At 39.5% G+C, this 19,307-nt stretch overlaps 1 protein-coding gene across 1 annotated transcript in view; it reads left to right on the top strand.

The window, feature by feature from the left end:
• LOC134542295 (glutamate receptor ionotropic, kainate 2) overlaps positions 1 to 19,307 on the top strand; it is a 119,148-nt gene that overhangs the window by 48,903 nt on the left and 50,938 nt on the right. Inside the window, exons 8-14 of the mRNA XM_063386445.1 lie at positions 946 to 969; positions 3,425 to 3,577; positions 7,755 to 7,973; positions 10,347 to 10,553; positions 13,869 to 13,953; positions 14,492 to 14,630; positions 17,025 to 17,162. Of these exons, the coding sequence (XP_063242515.1) occupies positions 946 to 969; positions 3,425 to 3,577; positions 7,755 to 7,973; positions 10,347 to 10,553; positions 13,869 to 13,953; positions 14,492 to 14,630; positions 17,025 to 17,162 (965 nt within the window). The remainder of the gene's footprint in view (positions 1 to 945; positions 970 to 3,424; positions 3,578 to 7,754; positions 7,974 to 10,346; positions 10,554 to 13,868; positions 13,954 to 14,491; positions 14,631 to 17,024; positions 17,163 to 19,307) is intronic.

Genomic DNA, 19,307 nt, shown 5'->3' with positions numbered 1-19,307 from the left:
GTTTTAAAATTGTATGTTCAAAATTATGCGATGTTTGCTGTCGCATCGCGTCTACCGTCTTATCGTTGTTCCAAAATAATGGGTGTGACGAACAATAACTGCCTTTATCGACGGCTTAGATCCTGCACAAGTATGTGGTAGAATGGTCGTTCACCAGTGACGTTTAACGTGTTTGCTCGTACTTCTAGTGTGTGTTATGTAAGTTCTCAAAAGTACAAACTATTGTCTACATTTCCTTTTGGCACCTGTTGTTCTGTCAACAGTGTTAAACCCTTAAAAATCTTCATTTGATTATCAGTATCAACAAACAAATATTAGCGTTACTTTACAGTTACATTTAGTAAATAGGCAAAACTTTTCATACGAGTATCACACATAATTTTTTTTTCAAAATAAAATTGGCTGGTAAGACTTATAAGTAGGGACACCTGTATTTCGCGATTTTTTTTCGTGTCAAGGTATTTCACAAAATACTGTAGCTTTTCTCCTGTGGTTATTGGCTGAGGTCGGTGAGAGGTGTCGTCCCGCTTTTGACAGGGCCAATGAGAATGTGGTCAGCGTACTGCTGCACCTTCACAATTTGCTATGACTCTTAGAAAAAGCTACAGTGTTTTGTGAAATACCTTGACATGAAAAAAAATCGCGAAATACAGGTGTCCCTACTTATAAGTGACCCTTGTATCTTCATTATACATGAATAGCGATTTGTTTCAGCTTAGCCACAAGGAATACGTCCACATGTTTACCTTTCATTTCAGAGATTTATATACTGAACATCGGCTCGTCCACAAACGTAAAATTAAACTGAAACATTTTGAGCCAAAGTAATCTGTTCTTTGTGTAATACGATATACTAGGATATTTCAGTGAACAATGAGCGCATTATGTGTAGTTACTAATAGTTACTTGTGTTTTGTTTCATTCTGATTCTGGAAATTGCAGCAGTTTGAAAACATCACGTTCATTAAGGTAGGTAAATGTACCAGCAGCGGATCCATTTTTTGTTTTTAGTTTCAGCCTTTATTTTATTCACAAATTAAACATTAGGTCTTAAAAACAAAGACAACTTAGAGGAAAAAAAACGTAACTGTAAAAAAAAATATTATGGTAGTCATTAGCAGCAAGAAAACCTAAATTATTTTAATTAATTAAATATTAACATAAAAAGGCAGCTGGGCGAGTGCGGTGGCGGGCGGTGCTATGGCAGGTGCGAGCGCAGGTTGTGGACTTGCCTTGTGATTGGGCCGCTTCATTTTTTTTTGTGCTGTGGCAGCGCAGTGTGTTGTAGAGCCGTGACATCCTACGAAAAGAGTCGCGGTCTGCCGACCCCTGGTCTGTGCCATGGACGATTCCTGTCAACATATCCAGTGTCTCTATCGGCGTGTTACCTTCTCTAATGTCCTCGTCTTCAGCGAAATCATAACATGTGATTCGTGTTAGCACGTAATTTAATCATATTCATAATTCGTAACAACAACTCGCATGCGCCTACACTTTCACGATGACGCCACAGGCAAAACAAATACTGCGCGACAAACACACACAGACATGATCAATCCGTTGTGGACTCAACCATTTGTTTACGCATTATTAGTATCGTAGTAGAAAGTTGGTCCGACTATCACTGTAACGAGCGAATAGTCCCTTTTATGTCAAAAAGGAACCCCCCTCCCTCGCCCTAACGCGTGGAATTGACAGACACGAGTGATATGACTTCATGAGCACCGTGACTCCATCATGTACCCCGACAGTAGCAGATGGTTGCCGCAAGGGTAGCGAACATAGACCAATGCTGAGTATATACCCCAATATTTTCTTATTCGCAAGGAGCCAACTTTGGTTTGCCACCTACCAATGGTCATTCAGCTAACGTAATCAAATGCCATGTGAGTTCGCTTACGAACGGTTCTCAAAACAGACACAAGTTTCGGGTTCGGAACCATCAAAATTGTAACAAGTAGAAAAACTGATATCTCGCGCATTTATTTAGTAGCAAGTTAGAATGCGAACTGTCATACTGTAGCAAGGCACTCATGATTGGACCGCAGTTATTTGGACACGCCTCTCTACGACCGTGAGCCAACAGTGCTCAGCTAGGAGAGAAGCAAGCGAAACAGGTAGTGCCAATTAACAAGGATAAAAATGTTCTCGCTAAGAAATCAACTAATGTGTAGAGACCGGAAAAAATTGCGGATTCCTTTCGAGACAGGCTGGAATCCAAACTCGTTTATCTTAATGCTGCGTCAGTGATTGGACCGCAATTTACTTGAAGGACATTGAGCCAATGGCAAACACTCAACAAAAGAAGTATCGAATCATAAGAATCGCAGTAAACAGGTGTCCCGAGTCGGTAGCCAATGACCAGGCGATAGTTGCCCGAGTACATAGAGAATCGTGGAGTCTATCCTAGTGGTCATTGAAACAGCGAATTTTTCCAGTCCCTACTAATGGGAAAGCACACTTGGGTTTAAAAACCTACGAAATCAATTCTACCCTGAAGCCAGACGAGTCCGCAAAATTTCTGGGACTCTAGTAACATTTAAATGCACTGGTAAGTTAAACAGAACGAAACGGCTGTCAATCCAATGCTTGAAGGGGAATAACAAACAGTGAGACTGTAATTTGCGAGTGTTGGTAGTTCCAGCTATATTATTAATGCGCAGTAGAAACATTTTGGAGCAAACATTTAACGCGGCTTATTTGGTCATTTAACATTTTTTTTGTGCGTTGTTGAAGTTATAAAATTTCGTATCACTTTTTTAAATTCCTAGTTACAATGCAGTGGGTGTTTGCAACAGCGTACTCAGAATTTCATTTCGGTATATAATCGGGAGGGGATAGAAAAAGTTTTTTTTCTGCTGCCTATTTCAAATTATTTTCATTATTTGATGATTTTTTTTTCTATGATTGCATAGTCGAGGGGATAGAATATATCCCCCCCCCCCGTCTCTCTCCCCTGAGTAAACCACAGCATTACGTCACTTGGTGAATTTCAATACGCCATGCGTCGAATATCTACGTATAGTTAGAGACCTGAAAAATTCCCGGATTCATTTCGTGATATGCTAAAATTCAAATAATTATACCTTAGTGCTGCTTCTGCCATTGGTTCACTGTCAATCTGGAATGACTGAGGGCCAATTAGAGACCCTCACTCGTAGAAGTGTCGAATCACAGGCCAACCAATCGAGACGACTCACAAGTCAGCAGCAATTGAACAGTTGGCATTTGCCCGAGTGTGTAGAGGATATTGGAGTCCATCCTGAAGGTCATTGAGCCCTGCGAATTTTTTCCGGTCTCTACGTATAGTTCAAAAGGACAAGTTTACTGTGGAATAGCTGGTGAATGTTAGGTGAAGTTGCGCTGGGCAATCGGAAGGGAATGACGGTGTCGTCTACGTGATGGTTGCTCTGTGGCGCCGCAGACGGAGACGGCGCTGATGTACGACGCGGTGCGCCTGTTCGCCAAGGCGCTGCACGACCTGGACAGCAGCCAGCGCATCGACATCAAGCCCTTGAGCTGCGACGCCGTCGACGTCTGGCCGCACGGCTACAGCCTCATCAACTACATGAAGATCGTGAGTGCCGCCCCTTCCACCCCTTCCAACCCGCACGGGAAGCCTTCTTTTCACAGACGAGAGAGCCAAAACCCGAAGTTTCCCCGAAGTCCATGTTTTCCCCCGTATCTTTAATGTAGCTATCCTAACCAAATCAACCGTCCAAAATGTTATAAAGTATTTATAATGTAGCTAACCTGACCTAATTGATAGAGACCTGCCAAATTCGCGGTTTCGATGGCCTTCAGGATAGACTGCACGTACCCCTGTACACTCGGGCAAATAAAAAAAGTTCATTGGCTGCCGACTTTTTAAGTAGTCCCAGTTGGTTTGTCTGTGATTCGATCCTTCTTTGGTTAAGGATTTATAACTGGTTGAGATTCGTCCAGATGAACAGTAAGCCAATAGCAAAATTATCTAAGAGGTATATGTGTTTTAATTATAGCCTATCACCGAATGAATCCGCGAATTTTGCAGGTCTCTACTAATTGACCATTAGTATCCTTTTATCAACACCGCCATATTTATTTACAATGAACAAAAAAAACCGAAAATGCACGAGCGGGCGTTTGGCTCTCTCGTCTGTGAAAAAAAAGGATTCCCCCACTCCGCACGGGCGCGTGCACTGTTTCAGTATCCTCACCTTCAATTGCTGGTTAGGAATAATTGTCCAGGGACCTTCGAAAATGTACGGTTATCTCCGTGAATTATCTTGCTTTCAACGTGAATCGACAAAAAAAAAATATGTTGGTACGTTAAAAAAAATCATTCAAGAACTTGTTAGCTTCACAGCAGAAACACCCTTCTTTCTTCCACGCATATTTTTTACCTCGTTTGCGACACTCGGAAGTCGGAATATACCGTAGTTACTACAAATATAGAGTTATCTGAAATTACGAAAATCTTATGGTTTATTTCGGGTGAATTCTTCGATGAATAGTCAGTAAATTTACTGCTCAGCCATTTCAGGAAGGGGTTGTCCCAACTGGCATGTACTGATTTTATTTATTTGCCTTTCTTGTTCATGCATTGTCTTATAGCCTACTCAACCACTAGAAAACAAAAAAAATAACTTATTTTTACTAATTTAAAATAAACACGAAACTAATAATAATATAAGTAAACTGTTTGAAAAAATAATAAAACCTTGCATTAATAAAATATTCTTAAAATTTATAATAAATTATCAAAATAAGAGATTTAATGTCGGCCTATCAATGCTGGTCTAATTTATTACTGGACACAAATAATAATAAAAAACTATGACATGAAATAAAATGTATGTAAAAACTATTCATCGACAAACTGTAAAGGTAAAACGATTTCACTTATTACAAAAATAAAAAAAAATTAACCACACATAATTGCATGAAGTTGCATGATGTACAATTGTACATGTAAGTAGCCTATGTGTATGTATACATATTTATTATGTGTACATTGTTTCAGTTGAAAAATTGAACAGTGATTATCTATAATTAGACAAGTGCCAACTTTGTTACTTATAATTTCAGCAAGTGTTTTTTAATTTTTTTGTGATTTATAATAAGAGTTAGCAAATGATATAATATCTGAGTTCGTAATTTTGGCACATGCATTAATATTTCTGATCTCATTCCAATTTAATAACTGAAAAAATGCAATAAAATGAGATAAAATATCAGTTACATTACGTATGTATAATGTAACTTCTAAGTGCTGGTATTTCCACGAAAACTTGAAAAGGTAAGGTCTATCTGCCTTTTATATCGTAAGGGTAGTAGCGAAGACTTTTTTTTGTTGTGAGCAGTATCTAGGCCCTACATGTTTTTCGGTGGGGAAATAAATCAGGTGATTTGTAAACGTGTTGAAACTGGCTCAGCGAATGTCAGTTACACTTTCTCTCTCTCTTAATTAATTGAAAATTCAACCGGTCTATCATTATATCTACCAACCGACTAGGTTATTATATGAATGTTCCCTTTTGTATTATGTTTATATGCGAAACTCGCATACACTGATAAGTCCCTACGTCGATTACCTTCGAAATCGCGCTTTACTTTGTTTGTATATAATATTACTTCAATTTTGTTGGCATAAGATTTGTTTAAAATGTTATAAGTAGAGACCTGTAAAATTCGCTATTTCAAATCCCTAAAGGATAGACTCCATGATACTCTATGCAATCGTGCAAATTACATCTTCTGATTTGTTACCGACTCGTAACACCTGTTGACTGGAATGATTGTGATTATCTAATTCTTCTGTTAAAGATTTTTCATTGGCCCAGAGTCCTTCAGATAAACTGTGGCCCAATCACTGAAGCAAAATAATGTCAAAAGTATTTGGACTCTATCCTATCGCGAAATAAATCCGCGAATTTTACAGATCTCTAGTTATAAGTATAAGATTGGGCAAGTATTATTCGCGGAAAAATCTGAACGCATATTAGACTACAACAAGGTGTACCCGCACCCCCGGTTTCTCCTTGTGATTGGCGGCCGTCTGCGAGAGAATTTGTTGCCTTATTTGATCGAGACACTCAGGAAGCGTTTTCTTTCACAATGAATTACTGTGATTGGAACAATCGATATTTAACTGAAAAAAAAACTAAACCAATCATGAAACATCAGACGATGCTACGATGTTTTAACTTTCAGCTAGTTTCGGAATCTTTTCGCGAAATGCTCCTAAGCATAAGTGATAACTCAAATAGAGACAACTAAAAACGTTAATAAAAACTACCGAAAGGCAAACTTAAACTTACAGAGGTATTTAATGCTCAAAATAATAATTTTTAATATTTAGAGGTTCGTAAATTTTTTTTTCATTTTGATCGCTAACATTTATAACAACGACGCTAATTTCAAAATTTTAAATTGATCGTTGTTATTTACGTTTAACATTCGTAGGTATCACGACTCTAGACGGCTATGTGCACATTAGTTCGACCAACAATCAACAGGTAGTGCTAAGAGTAAAAGTATTCAGTTACTTTCAATCCATTAGAAATGCGTCCTTAACATTATGGCTGCATTTGCTAAGGGATATAGGGATGTGTGTGCCATGGACGACACCTTATATATTCGGACACAGCTGGAGTATCACCCAAACCGTGCACATCACCTTCTTAATGCACGAGTCTCCACGACTCCAACAAAGCCTGCGCTGGAGTTTCACCCAAACCGTACACATTACCTTCTTAACGCATAGCCTCCATGACTCCAAAAAAGCCTGTGCTGGAGATTCACCCAAACCGAGCACATCACCTTCTTAACGCACAGCCTCCATGACTCCAACAAAGCCTGCGCTGGAGTTTCACCCAAACCGTGCACATAACCTTCTTAACGCACAGTCTCCACGACTCCAACAAAGCCTGCGCTGGAGTTTCACCCAAACCGTGCACATAACCTTCTTAACGCACAGCCTCCACGACTCCAACAAAGCCTGCGCTGGAGTTTCACCCAAACCGTGCACATCACCTTCTTAACGCACAGCCTCCATGACGCCAACAAAGCCTGCGCTGGAGTTTCACCCAAACCGTGCACATCACCTTCTTAACGCATAGCCTCCATGACTCCAACAAAGCCTGTGCTGGAGCTTCACCCAAACCGTGCACATCACCTTCTTAACGCATAGAGTCTTGACTCCAACAAAGCCTGTGCTGGAGTTTCACCCAAACAGTGCACATCATCTTCTTAACGCATAGAGTCTTGACTCCAACAAAGCCTGTGCTGGAGTATCACCCAAACCGTGCACATCACCTTCTGAACGCATAGCGTCTTGACTCTAACAAAGCCTGTGCTGGAGCTTCACCCAAACCGTGCACACCACCTTCTTAACGCACAGCCTCCACGACTCCAACAAAGCCTGTGCTGGAGTTTCACCCAAACAGTGCACACCACCTTCTTAACGCACAGCCTCCACGACTCCAACAAAGCCTGTGCTGGAGTTTCACCCAAACAGTGCACATCACCTTCTTAACGCACAGCCTCCACGACTCCAACAAAGCCTGTGCTGGAGTTTCACCCAAACAGTGCACATCACCTTCTTAACGCACAGCCTCCACGACTCCAACAAAGCCTGTGCTGGAGTTTCACCCAAACAGTGCACATCACCTTCTTAACGCACAGCCTCCACGACTCCAACAAAGCCTGTGCTGGAGCGCATCACCTTCATCACGACGCCAACGAGGCAAGTGCGGGGCGCCTGCCGGCAGGTGGAGATGCCCGGCCTGACGGGCGTCATCAAGTTCGACAACCAGGGCTTCCGCAGCAACTTCGCGCTGGACGTGGTGGAGCTGAGCAAGGACGGGCTCGTGAAGATCGGCACGTGGAACTCCACCGAGGGCGTCAACTTCACGCGCACCTACAACGAGGCGTACACGCAGATCGTGGAGAGCCTGCAGAACAAGACCCTGGTGGTCACCACCATCCTGGTGAGTGCGTCCCGCGCTCGCATTGCAGCGCGGAGTGGCCAGAGTCATACTACCATGGTTCTTAACATTCCGTCTGCCATTATTTATTTATTTATTTAATGCCTTATTTTAAGTGGCAAAGTTAAGGCGTACCGCCTTGTCTTACACTTAACCACATACATCTTTAATAACTAGGCACACGCAAAGTTAACCTGATAAATTTTATACCAAAAATTGTCACAAATACATTTAAATAAAAACTGAATTAACATATCAGTAAAAATTGGCATATTATAAAAAGGCCTTTTCAGGGTCTATCTAAAGCTAAATATACAAAGATTTAAAGATGTTTAATAACCTAAATATATATGTAAAAACTAACGAAGACGCAAACAATTTAAATATATATACCAATACATTTTCTTATAATAAATCTTACATATACACGTACATTCACACATATTCAATCACACATATCTGATATCACAGCTAAACCTGATTACTGGAGCTAAGCAAGTACCTGAATAATGTTTTCTTAAACATAGAAAGGGAATTTTGAAGTCTGATTGACTCGGGTAGTTCATTCCAGGCATGAAAAATAGTCACAGTTTTAATTATTATTTTTAATATTACTATTTAAATTAGTGGTGTCTTCTGACGGTTTGTTTTTCACAGTCATTCTGACAAAAACATATTTCAAAGCTAAACACCAATAATTATTTTCACACAGGGCAAACTATTTGTAGCAGTCTGTTACTAGTAATACCACAGCATCCCATAACGTTGTAAAATTTAATATTTAATACTTTGTTACCATTCCAGGGCTGGAAACTAGCACACAAATTATACTGGTTGTTTTATGTTAAAAATAGGAGATATGTTGGCCAGGTAAAAGTTGTAAAAGACCCGGATAAGCCAGGTGAAAGTCAGGGAACTTTGTATGTGGGTTTCGCTGAAACCCCACGTGGAGAGCTGAACTTTGTAATTCTTACAAATGTGCACGTCTTCTGTGCGTGAAGTGTGCAAGCGAACGCACTCGCAAGTGTTTACACGAAGAGAGGATTGCGACAGCTCTGTTTGGTGAACTGACATTCAAAGACGGCCCCCCGTGGCGTACACGACGACTTGATGACGGCGATCAGATCTCAGTTACCGAAACGTCACAACTGTTTCGTATTAGGTAGCCTACTGTGCTCGTGTGTGTTATGAAATATTTTCCAATTCATTCTACGGAATCCTCTGTTAGGTCTATGAATTCAACTTTTAAAATCGGTTGACTTTGGCTCGTTTACTGTGCGTTTGTTTACTTGTCTTTGTTGTCTGTTATCGAGGCTTATCTATGAAATAGGGTGTGACCAGCGATGATGTATGAAAAAAAAAAACCTCGCGAATCTTTCATTACTCACTAAAAATTTATAACATCTAACCTCGGCAACGAGCAAATTAATGTGTTCTCGTGTTGAAAAATACACTTATAATACAAAACTCGGACACGAAATTTTACTCAGAATTCTTCAAAATAATGCCGAGCTTGATAAACACATGCGTAAATTCTGTTTTCAACTACGTTTATCGATGCGAATCACACGCAGTTTCTTCACCCGCCGCTAGAATTCGCTGCCGGAGCAGCTACGTCGACAAATCATATCATTCTATTTGGAGACAGAAATTTTAAACCATGTAATGAAAAGGTTCCGATATAAGCGAGAAAAAAAGACTTGAAAAAAAATATATTAGATCCCGGATTTGGTTCTGATTTTCGACAAGGGATTTTATTAAAATACTGCCAATGTGGTTTAAAATTTATTTAAAATATAGTACTGTACAGTTTTCCCTTTGCCTTTTTTTGAACTTTGGCTCGACTGCACAGATCGCCGCACCGTAGTTACACAGTTCCGTTCCATCCATAGGCGTACCCAGGGGGGAGGTGGTGTTTTGGGGGTTGAACCCCCCCCCCCCCCCCACCGAAAAGTTTTGGCGACCCTTCCCGTCTCGACGGCAACTCCGGAGAGGACATTTTCTTGCTTAAGAAGATTAAAATCCTATCTGCGGAACACCATATCTCAGGGACAGACTGAATGGACTGGCCTTACGGAATGTCCAATACAACATCCACATCGACCCCGGAGAATGTGGTTACTGAATTTAAAAAAAAAAAAAAAAAAGGAGGAGATTTATTCTGTAAAAAGTTTGTAAGCTTAAAAGGTTAATTATAAACTATTATTATTTTTGGTGTTTATGGAGCTTTTCTTAAAACTAAGAAGCCCCCTTCCCCCCCTCACTCCCGAAAAATATCTGGAAGAACCCCCCCCCCCCGAAAAAAAATCCTGGGTACGCCTATGGTTCCACCCCCACCGAGAGCTGAGGCGGGCCTGGCGTGCGCGTGGTCCGCAGAGCTCGCCGTACTGCATGCTGAAGGACTCGAGCGAGAAGCTGTCGGGCAACGCGCAGTACGAGGGCTACGCCGTCGACCTCATCCACGAGATCTCCAAGTCGCTGGGCTTCAACTACACCATCAAGCTGGTGCCGGACAACAAGTACGGCTCGCTGAACCGCGAGACCAAGGAGTGGGACGGCATGATGAAGGAGCTGCTCGACCAGGTAGCTGAGACCGCAGGGGACCACGGAGACCGGCAACTGGTGTTTGAAGTAGTTTCGGTCCCACCCGCTAGATGGCAGCCTTCATAATATATAATACCAACATAGCTACATTGATTGTGAGAAGTAATGCAACAGCTGTTATCAGGCAAGCAAACCAGTAAAAATTCACTTTATTTTGGTAGCAACAAATTTTGTGATGTGGCATACAGAAACACTGCATCTCCTAATAATTTAATAACATCATTGCTTTTTTTTATTATAAAACAATATTAACTATTATTTTTTGCACAGTTAGAAAGTTTCTTCAACTAGTAAATTAGTCATCAAGTAGTTAAATTATCATTATAAAGCTATAACACTCCCGCCAAAGTTTTTTTTTGCTAGTAGTTATGGGTTCACCCAGTAGATAGCGTCAATTTTCACGCAAATAATGATCTTAGTTTCCACTATGAGTCGCACTTATAAATATATATATTCCGCATTGTTCTATGACTGAAACCACGTTCCGCGTGACATGTGACACGGTCTGTTAGGTGGGCCCATAACTAATAGCAAAGATCTCGGGTGCGAGGTTCAATTCCAAAGTGTTGACATTGTAATTATGATTTAACTATTTGACATCTTATTGATTTGTAGATAACAATTACTGTGAAAATAACATAATTTTTTGGATTTGTAATAAAAAAAAGCATATTCGATATCAATGAGTAGGAAATGCAATATTTCTGGTATGCCACACCACAAAATATGTGGCTACCAGAAAAAAACTACTTTTCACTAGTTTGTTTCCCTTATAATAGCTGATGCATTACTTCTCACAATCCGTGGAGCTACTATGTTAGTTATATATTACGAAATCTACCATCTAGAGAGTGGGCCCAAAACTACTTAAAAAATATGTCTCAGTGCTTTTCAACTAAGAATTCACCTCAAATAAACGCATAGTTATTCACAATTTCGGAGAAATCGGTCTTCGTAGAAACAACTTCCGAGTTCTGAGTTCGCTATGAGCAGGGAAGCACACACGTACAATAAATAATTGTGTTATTGTAGTAGTCCTAATAAGTTATTTAAAGTATACCAAGAATTATCTTGTGGATTCATTTTTGAAGTAATTGAACGTAGTACCCATACGAAAATAAAGGTAAATATTACGAAGAAATCTGGCTAATTTATAACCAGCGTTCTTCGTTAATTTAAGGTGAAAATTTTTAACTGTGTAGGAACAAACCGAAACTGTTTAAAACCTAATTATTGATATTAGTTTAATATTTTGAAAGGAACTCGATAGAAAGAATTGTAAAATTTCCAACATTATGTGTGCATTGCTAAGCAAAAATGTTAAATGCCCATCAGCAAGGAATTAGCGTTAAATTTCATCATAGCAAAAATAAGTTTTTATATCCATATTGGGGCTCGTTTTCATTTGGACTTTAATTATAACCATGGCAAAGATTGAACTCACCAACTCCTTAACTTTTTACCTAAATAAATTTAACGGATTAAATTTTTTTTCTACAAAACATTAATATATAAATACCACATCACGCGGTGCAAAAAAAAATATGTCAATAGGCAAGATGATTTGTGAATAAGTGGAATAAAATAAGGTTATTTGGAGAAATAATTATTCTATCAATTCGGCATGTGATCGCAGTACGTATGGAGTTACGATACATGCGCAACAACGCACCAATGTGAAGCATGCGCGCTAGCAGCACTGGTGATAGTCACCGCAGAGCACTCAAGCGCGGTTCACATGCGTGCGGCGGGATGCGTCGATACCGAAGGAACGTCGACCGTGAAGGATGGTTATCATGAAATTAACTTCTGTTACCAGCTTTTTTATCTACTCCACTTCGTCACGTATCACCTTGCATTTAAATGTAGTCAAGTTCAAACAGTTTGTGGTAGCTGTAATGGTATGCAACTGGAATAATACATTTGAAAACTCGGTTTTGAATTTTGGTCCGGCCATCCTAATTTAGTTTTCCTATGGTTTTCCGAAATTAGGCGAATTACGGAACGGACCATGTCCCAATATTTTTGGTTTTTGCCATTGCCATTACCGTCTCTAATGAGCTCGTTGTTGAAGTGTTTCGTCACAAAAGTAAAACTTTTTGTTGTAAATGGAAGTCTTCACTTCCGGGTTGAAGTCCTGTTATAGTGTTGGAGTTAACCGACGTTTCGTTGCACCTTGCAGTAAGCATCACCAGAAATTAAAATGAAGCACTCTTTGTGTTCTTGTGCCCAGCTAATGTTTTTGTAAAAGAAAAAAAAGATTTCTATGTCTTTCCAAATTTTCAAAATTATATTTTAAAAAATACTTATAGTATATAATACATTATCAACAATAAATAATATATATTATATAAAATGTTTACTAATCGTAATATATAATACATTTATAAGTTTTACATTGATTTTTTTTGCTGTAAGCGGATGAAGTTTTTGTATTCAGAATTTGTGTACCAACACAAATATGTAGTACAATTTTATATGTTTGGTACAAATAAATATATGTTATGATCAGATTTTGTTTAACTAGCAACACACTTGGTTAACTCAACAATACATTTGATGAAGAGAAAAAACCAAAACCAAGCCAATACACGATCCATAATTTCTCTCAGTGCAGCCACCAAGCGGAAGTGTCTTTTGAGATTCTCGGTGTTGGTTGGAACGTGACATGATGCAAGGATCTAGGATCAAATACCCGCTTACCAGTGTCCAGGTCCGCCATGTTTCCCACAGCCCAATGATCCGAGTTTCACACGGAGTCTGCCTGTTTCAACTCATTATGATCTGAAAATACAACACACTTATACCAAAATGAACTCTTGTGTTCTTTCTTGCCTTTGTTCAGAAGATTTCCCACTGATTCGGAACACTTATGTAAACTCCACTTATGCTCAAGATGCATCCGTTAACCTGCAAAATGTGTTAACGAATTTGAAATTTGAAACTACTCTGGTTAGTTATAAGCAGTATTCGTTGACAAGTATCTGATCAACCAAACGATTACCAGTATTTAACATTAGTATAAAGTCATCTTTCTTAACCACTAACTATAGGCATGAGTGAGTTTAGCTTGTAAGACGTCCGCAATGAGTCTTCCTCTTTTGAAATTCCGATTTAAAGGTGACAGAGATCATTACACGTAAAACATAGTACAGTACAGTAAATGCTTTATCAATAATTTTCCATGTACTGGGCAATCTAGATCAAACATTAAAAATGAAAAATACGTGCAAATAGAAGTTTAAGATACTGTACAACTTTTCTTTACATGCATGCGTTGTGTTTTTTTTACAGAAAGCGGACCTGGCAGTGGCGGACTTGACCATCACGTACGACCGAGAGCAAGCAGTGGACTTCACGATGCCCTTCATGAACCTCGGTGAGAAGGTTACTTCGGCGTGAAAAAAATTGCGACAGATGCAACGGGGAAGTGGGCTTGTCTCCCGCGGGAGCAGATATACCGGCCGTTGAAGTGCCAGCTCTAGGTGTCTGAGGAAGGCACCGTCAAATCCACCAAGAAGGATGGTATTATTACCTGACCGGGACTTGGGTGGCTGTAACCTCTAGGAGGCGGCAGGAATCTGAGACTTTGGCCGAGCTGATCCCCAGGTCCGGGCTGATGAAGGACCTGTTGGTTCACAGTCCGGAAAAAAAAAACACCCAAGTAGCACTAAACTTTGGGAAGTGAACATACACCATGCAGAGGTTTTCTTAGTAACGCCTGACAAAAAATTTGAATTTTTCTTAAAAACAATTAAACAAGGACTTGTTTAGTAGAAAAAATTGCTATAAGCAAATATGGTTATGTTATGAACGGATTTAAAACAATGTGCAAAAAAACACACACACGAAAAATATTATAAGCAAAATATTTGAGGATAGCACCCCCTTAACGGGGAGGCGACTGGCTGTTGCAGGCATCAGCATCCTGTACCGCAAGCCCATCAAGCAGCCGCCCAACCTGTTCTCGTTCCTATCGCCGCTGTCGCTGGACGTGTGGATCTACATGGCCACCGCCTACCTGGGCGTGTCCGTGCTGCTCTTCATCCTGGCGAGGTAGGCCGCGCGTCGCGCGCGCGAGTGCTGCGGGACGTCTGCGCAGCCCCTGCTGCTGTTACCACCACCACCGTAGTCTATATATAGCCTTTCTCACGCTCCGTTTGCAGTACAGAGTAAATGGCGAACACTGTTCAAATATTCGCACTACCAGACATTAACGGTCCTAATTTTTATAACATATATAGTTGTAATAAGTTTTATACTGTATTTAAAATTTAATATTAATTTGTTTATTTTTCTAAGACCTTCAAAAAGTGTTTATTGACAGTATTATTAAAGGTGTAATCATTATGACAGAAAAAAAACATAATTCAGTACCGATACCGTAATATTATTTTACAGGAGAAAATATCTGCAGCAGTCAGTCCTATTAATAACAAAGCATTCCATAAAAGCATGCGCTATTATCAAAAGACACAAACGTTTTAACATTAAATGATATAACATATTTTTAACAAAACCAGTTGAAACAAATATGGCGTCATTATATTATGTCTCCTTAAAAAAAAGAATATATTGAAGAAAAATTACAGGAAATATATTTCCAAAATTATCATTCCAAATTTTACTTTAAAAAATACAATGTTTGAAATAATTTAAAAACATTTTCATTATATTTCGATGTTGTGTCTATAACTTTTATGCTCTATGGTGTAATATAGCAACGGAGGACATCGAAACAAGGACAGCACTAATGTTAGAAATAGTACAATATAAATATCGTGCATACCAATTTAAATGCACACTGCATTCTGAGAATGAGACAAGCTCTAGTCATGGACAGTAGTCTGGCCCGGTCTTGATAGACGATCGAACTCTTTGCTTTACACGTTCATAATTAATTCGAGCTAATTGTTTAACACCTATCAATATTTGCAATGCAGTTTTGAGGTGAATTAAATAACAATTTTCTTAACTGGCCTTTATTTTAATAATTTCTTTAAAATTGATACATGACCATGCATCACAAACGTGTTGACAACTAACCACAGATGTTCCATCATAACGGAGGTAAATCGTTCAGGTTATTGATTGCTTGCTGCTTTATTGTATCAAATGTTAACAAGAATTTATATTTCTCCACTACCAGTTTTACGAATAACCTGGTTCCGCTAATGTTTTTTTTATTTGTAACATCTTATCTCTCGGTATACGCATTTGGCAGGAGTAATTTCGTGAATGGAGCGGAAGTCGCGTGGAACGGAAATGTGTAACCACGGTGCTGCCATCTGTGGCGGACGGCGCAAACAAAGGTTCACACAACCACAGGTAAACGTTTTAGTATTAAGTGTTTATTGAATTTCAACAATATGGGCATTGTTTTAATAAAAATTCCTTGACGAAAATCAGGTCAAAAGCCGTGGTTTAGTAATATTTTTTTATCTGTTTGATTTTTCGAGTATCGTGCAAAACTATTAGACAGATTTGATGGAATATTTTGTGTTTAAAAGTTGATTATTAGACTTAAAATCTGGTATACATTTTATCTCGCTTCGATGACGGGAGCAGGAGATATAACATTAAAACCACAGTTTTTCACAAACAAGTGCAACCAATATAAGGTGAGCTCCCTTTTGTACCAATAGTACTATGTACTACACACAAAATCTAATTTATTTATTCTATCCCAATAACTATTCCACGGTTGATGATAATTTTTTTTATTACATTATGTGTTAATGAAAGAAAAAATCACCGTGAAATTATTCGAATACTTATATTTTTAATAATAGTGTTGTAAAACCGTTAAGGCAATGATTTATCCAACGGGCAGAAGACGAGATTTGGTCTGTACGCCCCCTGTCGAAACTTTTCCTTGACGAACCGAGAATGTGCACGTGAGGGTCGCTGCGCTTGACGATGATGACGATGATGATGACGATGATGACGATGATGACGGATGATGCAGATGATGAAGATGATGACGGTGGTGACGGATGATGACGGATGATGACGATGATGACGGATGCCGAAGATGATGAAGATGATGACGGTGGTGACGGTGATGACGGATGATGACGGATGATGACGGATGATGGCGATGATGAAGATGATGATGACGGATGATGACGATGATGACGGATGATGACGGATTATGACGATGATGACGGATGATGACGATGATGACGGATGATGACGATGATGACGGATGCCGAAGATGATGAAGATGATGACGGTGGTGACGGTGATGACGGATGATGACGGATGATGACGGATGATAACTGATGATGACGATGATGACGATGATGACGGATGATAAAGATGATGGCGATGATGACGATGATGACGATGATGACGGATGATGAAGATGACGATGATGACGGATGCCGAAGATGATGACGATGGTGACGATGGTGACGGTGGTGACGGTGATGACGGATGATGATGCAGGTTCACGCCCTACGAGTGGCAGAACCCGCACCCTTGCAACCCCGAGCCCGACCACCTGGAGAACCAGTTCACGCTGCTCAACTGCATGTGGTTCGCCATTGGCTCGCTCATGCAGCAGGGCTGCGACTTCCTGCCCAAGTAAGGGCCGGTGTGTGTGTGTGCGTGCGTGCGCGCGCGCTCGCTCGGTCGGCCGCGGCGTCTCCGACCGGAGAAAGAACAAGGAACCGCAGTCCACCACACTGGTTTCAACCTGGGGTGGGCAATAAAATCCTCTAACCCTCAGATACCATCAAAACCTTAGTTTTCTAAGGATTTCATATTTGAGGAAAAATATTCCAAGAAAAATATTAGAGGAAATAAAACAAAATATAATATCCAAACTGATAACCTCTGAAGTTTACTAAATAAATTTTTTCTTCATACCTTTCCTGTTACCATTCCACAAAATATTGTACTTTTAACGTGTAGTTATATAAAATAAAATTACAATGTAAATTTATTCTGGAACCTTAGTTCATGAAACAAACTTTTAAATGATTATTTTATTTTTTACCCTTGAGACCTAGATTCTGATTCGAGAGGTGTATTAGAAGTATTCTTTGAAATTCGAATTCAAGAAAATTGGAATTCCAACCCATCTCTAGTTCCAACAGTCTCTATATCACAATAATTCTTATATCGTTTAATGTTGAAAGTTTTCTTCGTTAAGATTTTAAAAGGCCATAATATAGCGTATATTGAAAGTATTATTACAATTGCAATGTTCCCATAGTCACTATTAGTTTCAGGAATTCCAAAAATATCTATACACTACGTTTTAACAACATCAAATTTTGAAAATTAAACGACACAAAAATCGTTATTGACAAAAATCTGCTGAAGCCTAAACAGTGTATTGCATTTTCATTAAAGACAATTATTTTTTCTCTTTTGATTACGAATCCGTTTAAAAAAAATCTTGACAATAATTAAATCTAGGAAAGTTTTTGTAAACGCCAATACATTATTATGTTATGCAAAGGTTCCGTGCAGTTAAAGCATTTTTTTCACGGCAGCGCATGTTTTTATTGCTTGCCCAGTAACTCCTCTCCAGACGAACCGTGAACCCAAGGGAGTATAATTTATAATGTAAAACTTTGGTTAAAACATACAATAAATTTTTAATTAATTATCCCTAACAAGTTAGGATGTCCCACAAATATTTTTTCACGAAATATCTCATTTCTATTTTCAGAGCTTAAATTTTTTTTATAAAAAAGCTTATTGATTTTTAGTACCTACACAATCATTGTATTGTGATGAAAATCACTTACTTACTTGAGACTATAATAGAAACTGAAAGTATTTTAAGTAACTAAAGAACTATTTTCTTACATGCCTACGCACGAAGACCAAAATAGTCCCGAAAATGTCCCAACTTAAATTCCCTTCTGCTTACCTGGGAAGAGAAACGGTTCAATTTAGTATTCGAACAGTGCTAATCGAAATTTGATGTATTTTATTACAGGCTTATTTACCACTAGATTATCTTCAGGTTAAATTCCTGCTGAGTTTCAAAACATCATCAATGTACTCGGAAGCCTAAATAAGGACCTAAAATAATTGTATGTAAAATTAAAAAAAAAAAAAAACGTGTACATGGCTACCACGAGTGTTAGAAGCGAAACTTAAAACTTCAGTTATTCATTTAAACGATGAAACAACATTAATTAATTCATTTGAATAATAGAGTACACACAAATGAGGTTCACAAAGGAGATTCACACTCGAGTTTCACATTGAATTTTCACACTGGAGGTTCACACTGGAGGTTCACAATTAACAAACATGGCGGCGAAAAACCGGAAAGTGTCTTGCAGTTGTCCGGCTCTACTTTGTTCGTTATCCCCCCTCCTCCTCTCCCCCAAGTAACGTCACACTCCTGAGAATTCCACTCTTCGTCGTCACGTGACGAGCGCTCGTCCTGACGTGCACGAACCCGGTTCGAACCGGAGCGCCGACGGCCGACCCGGGCGCGCGCCCGCAGCTGGATGTCGCATGACGCCTGGCATTCACGTCTCCTTGTTCGCAGATTTAGCCCCTATGAGTGGGACAACCCACACCCGTGCAATGACGAGCCCGATGTGCTAGAGAATCAGTTCAGCCTGCTGAACTCTCTCTGGTTCACCATCGGCAGTCTAATGCAGCAGGGCTCTGACATTGCGCCCAAGTAAGTGGCCCCAGCCTCGCTCGAAAACTGGACCTTGTGGCCGGACCTCCGAGGGCCACTTTCACGACCAGCTG

This window comes from Bacillus rossius, assembly GCF_032445375.1.
Source record: "Bacillus rossius redtenbacheri isolate Brsri chromosome 4 unlocalized genomic scaffold, Brsri_v3 Brsri_v3_scf4_2, whole genome shotgun sequence".
Lineage (NCBI taxonomy): Eukaryota > Metazoa > Arthropoda > Insecta > Phasmatodea > Bacillidae > Bacillus > Bacillus rossius.
This window is presented reverse-complemented; position numbering and strand designations above follow the sequence as displayed.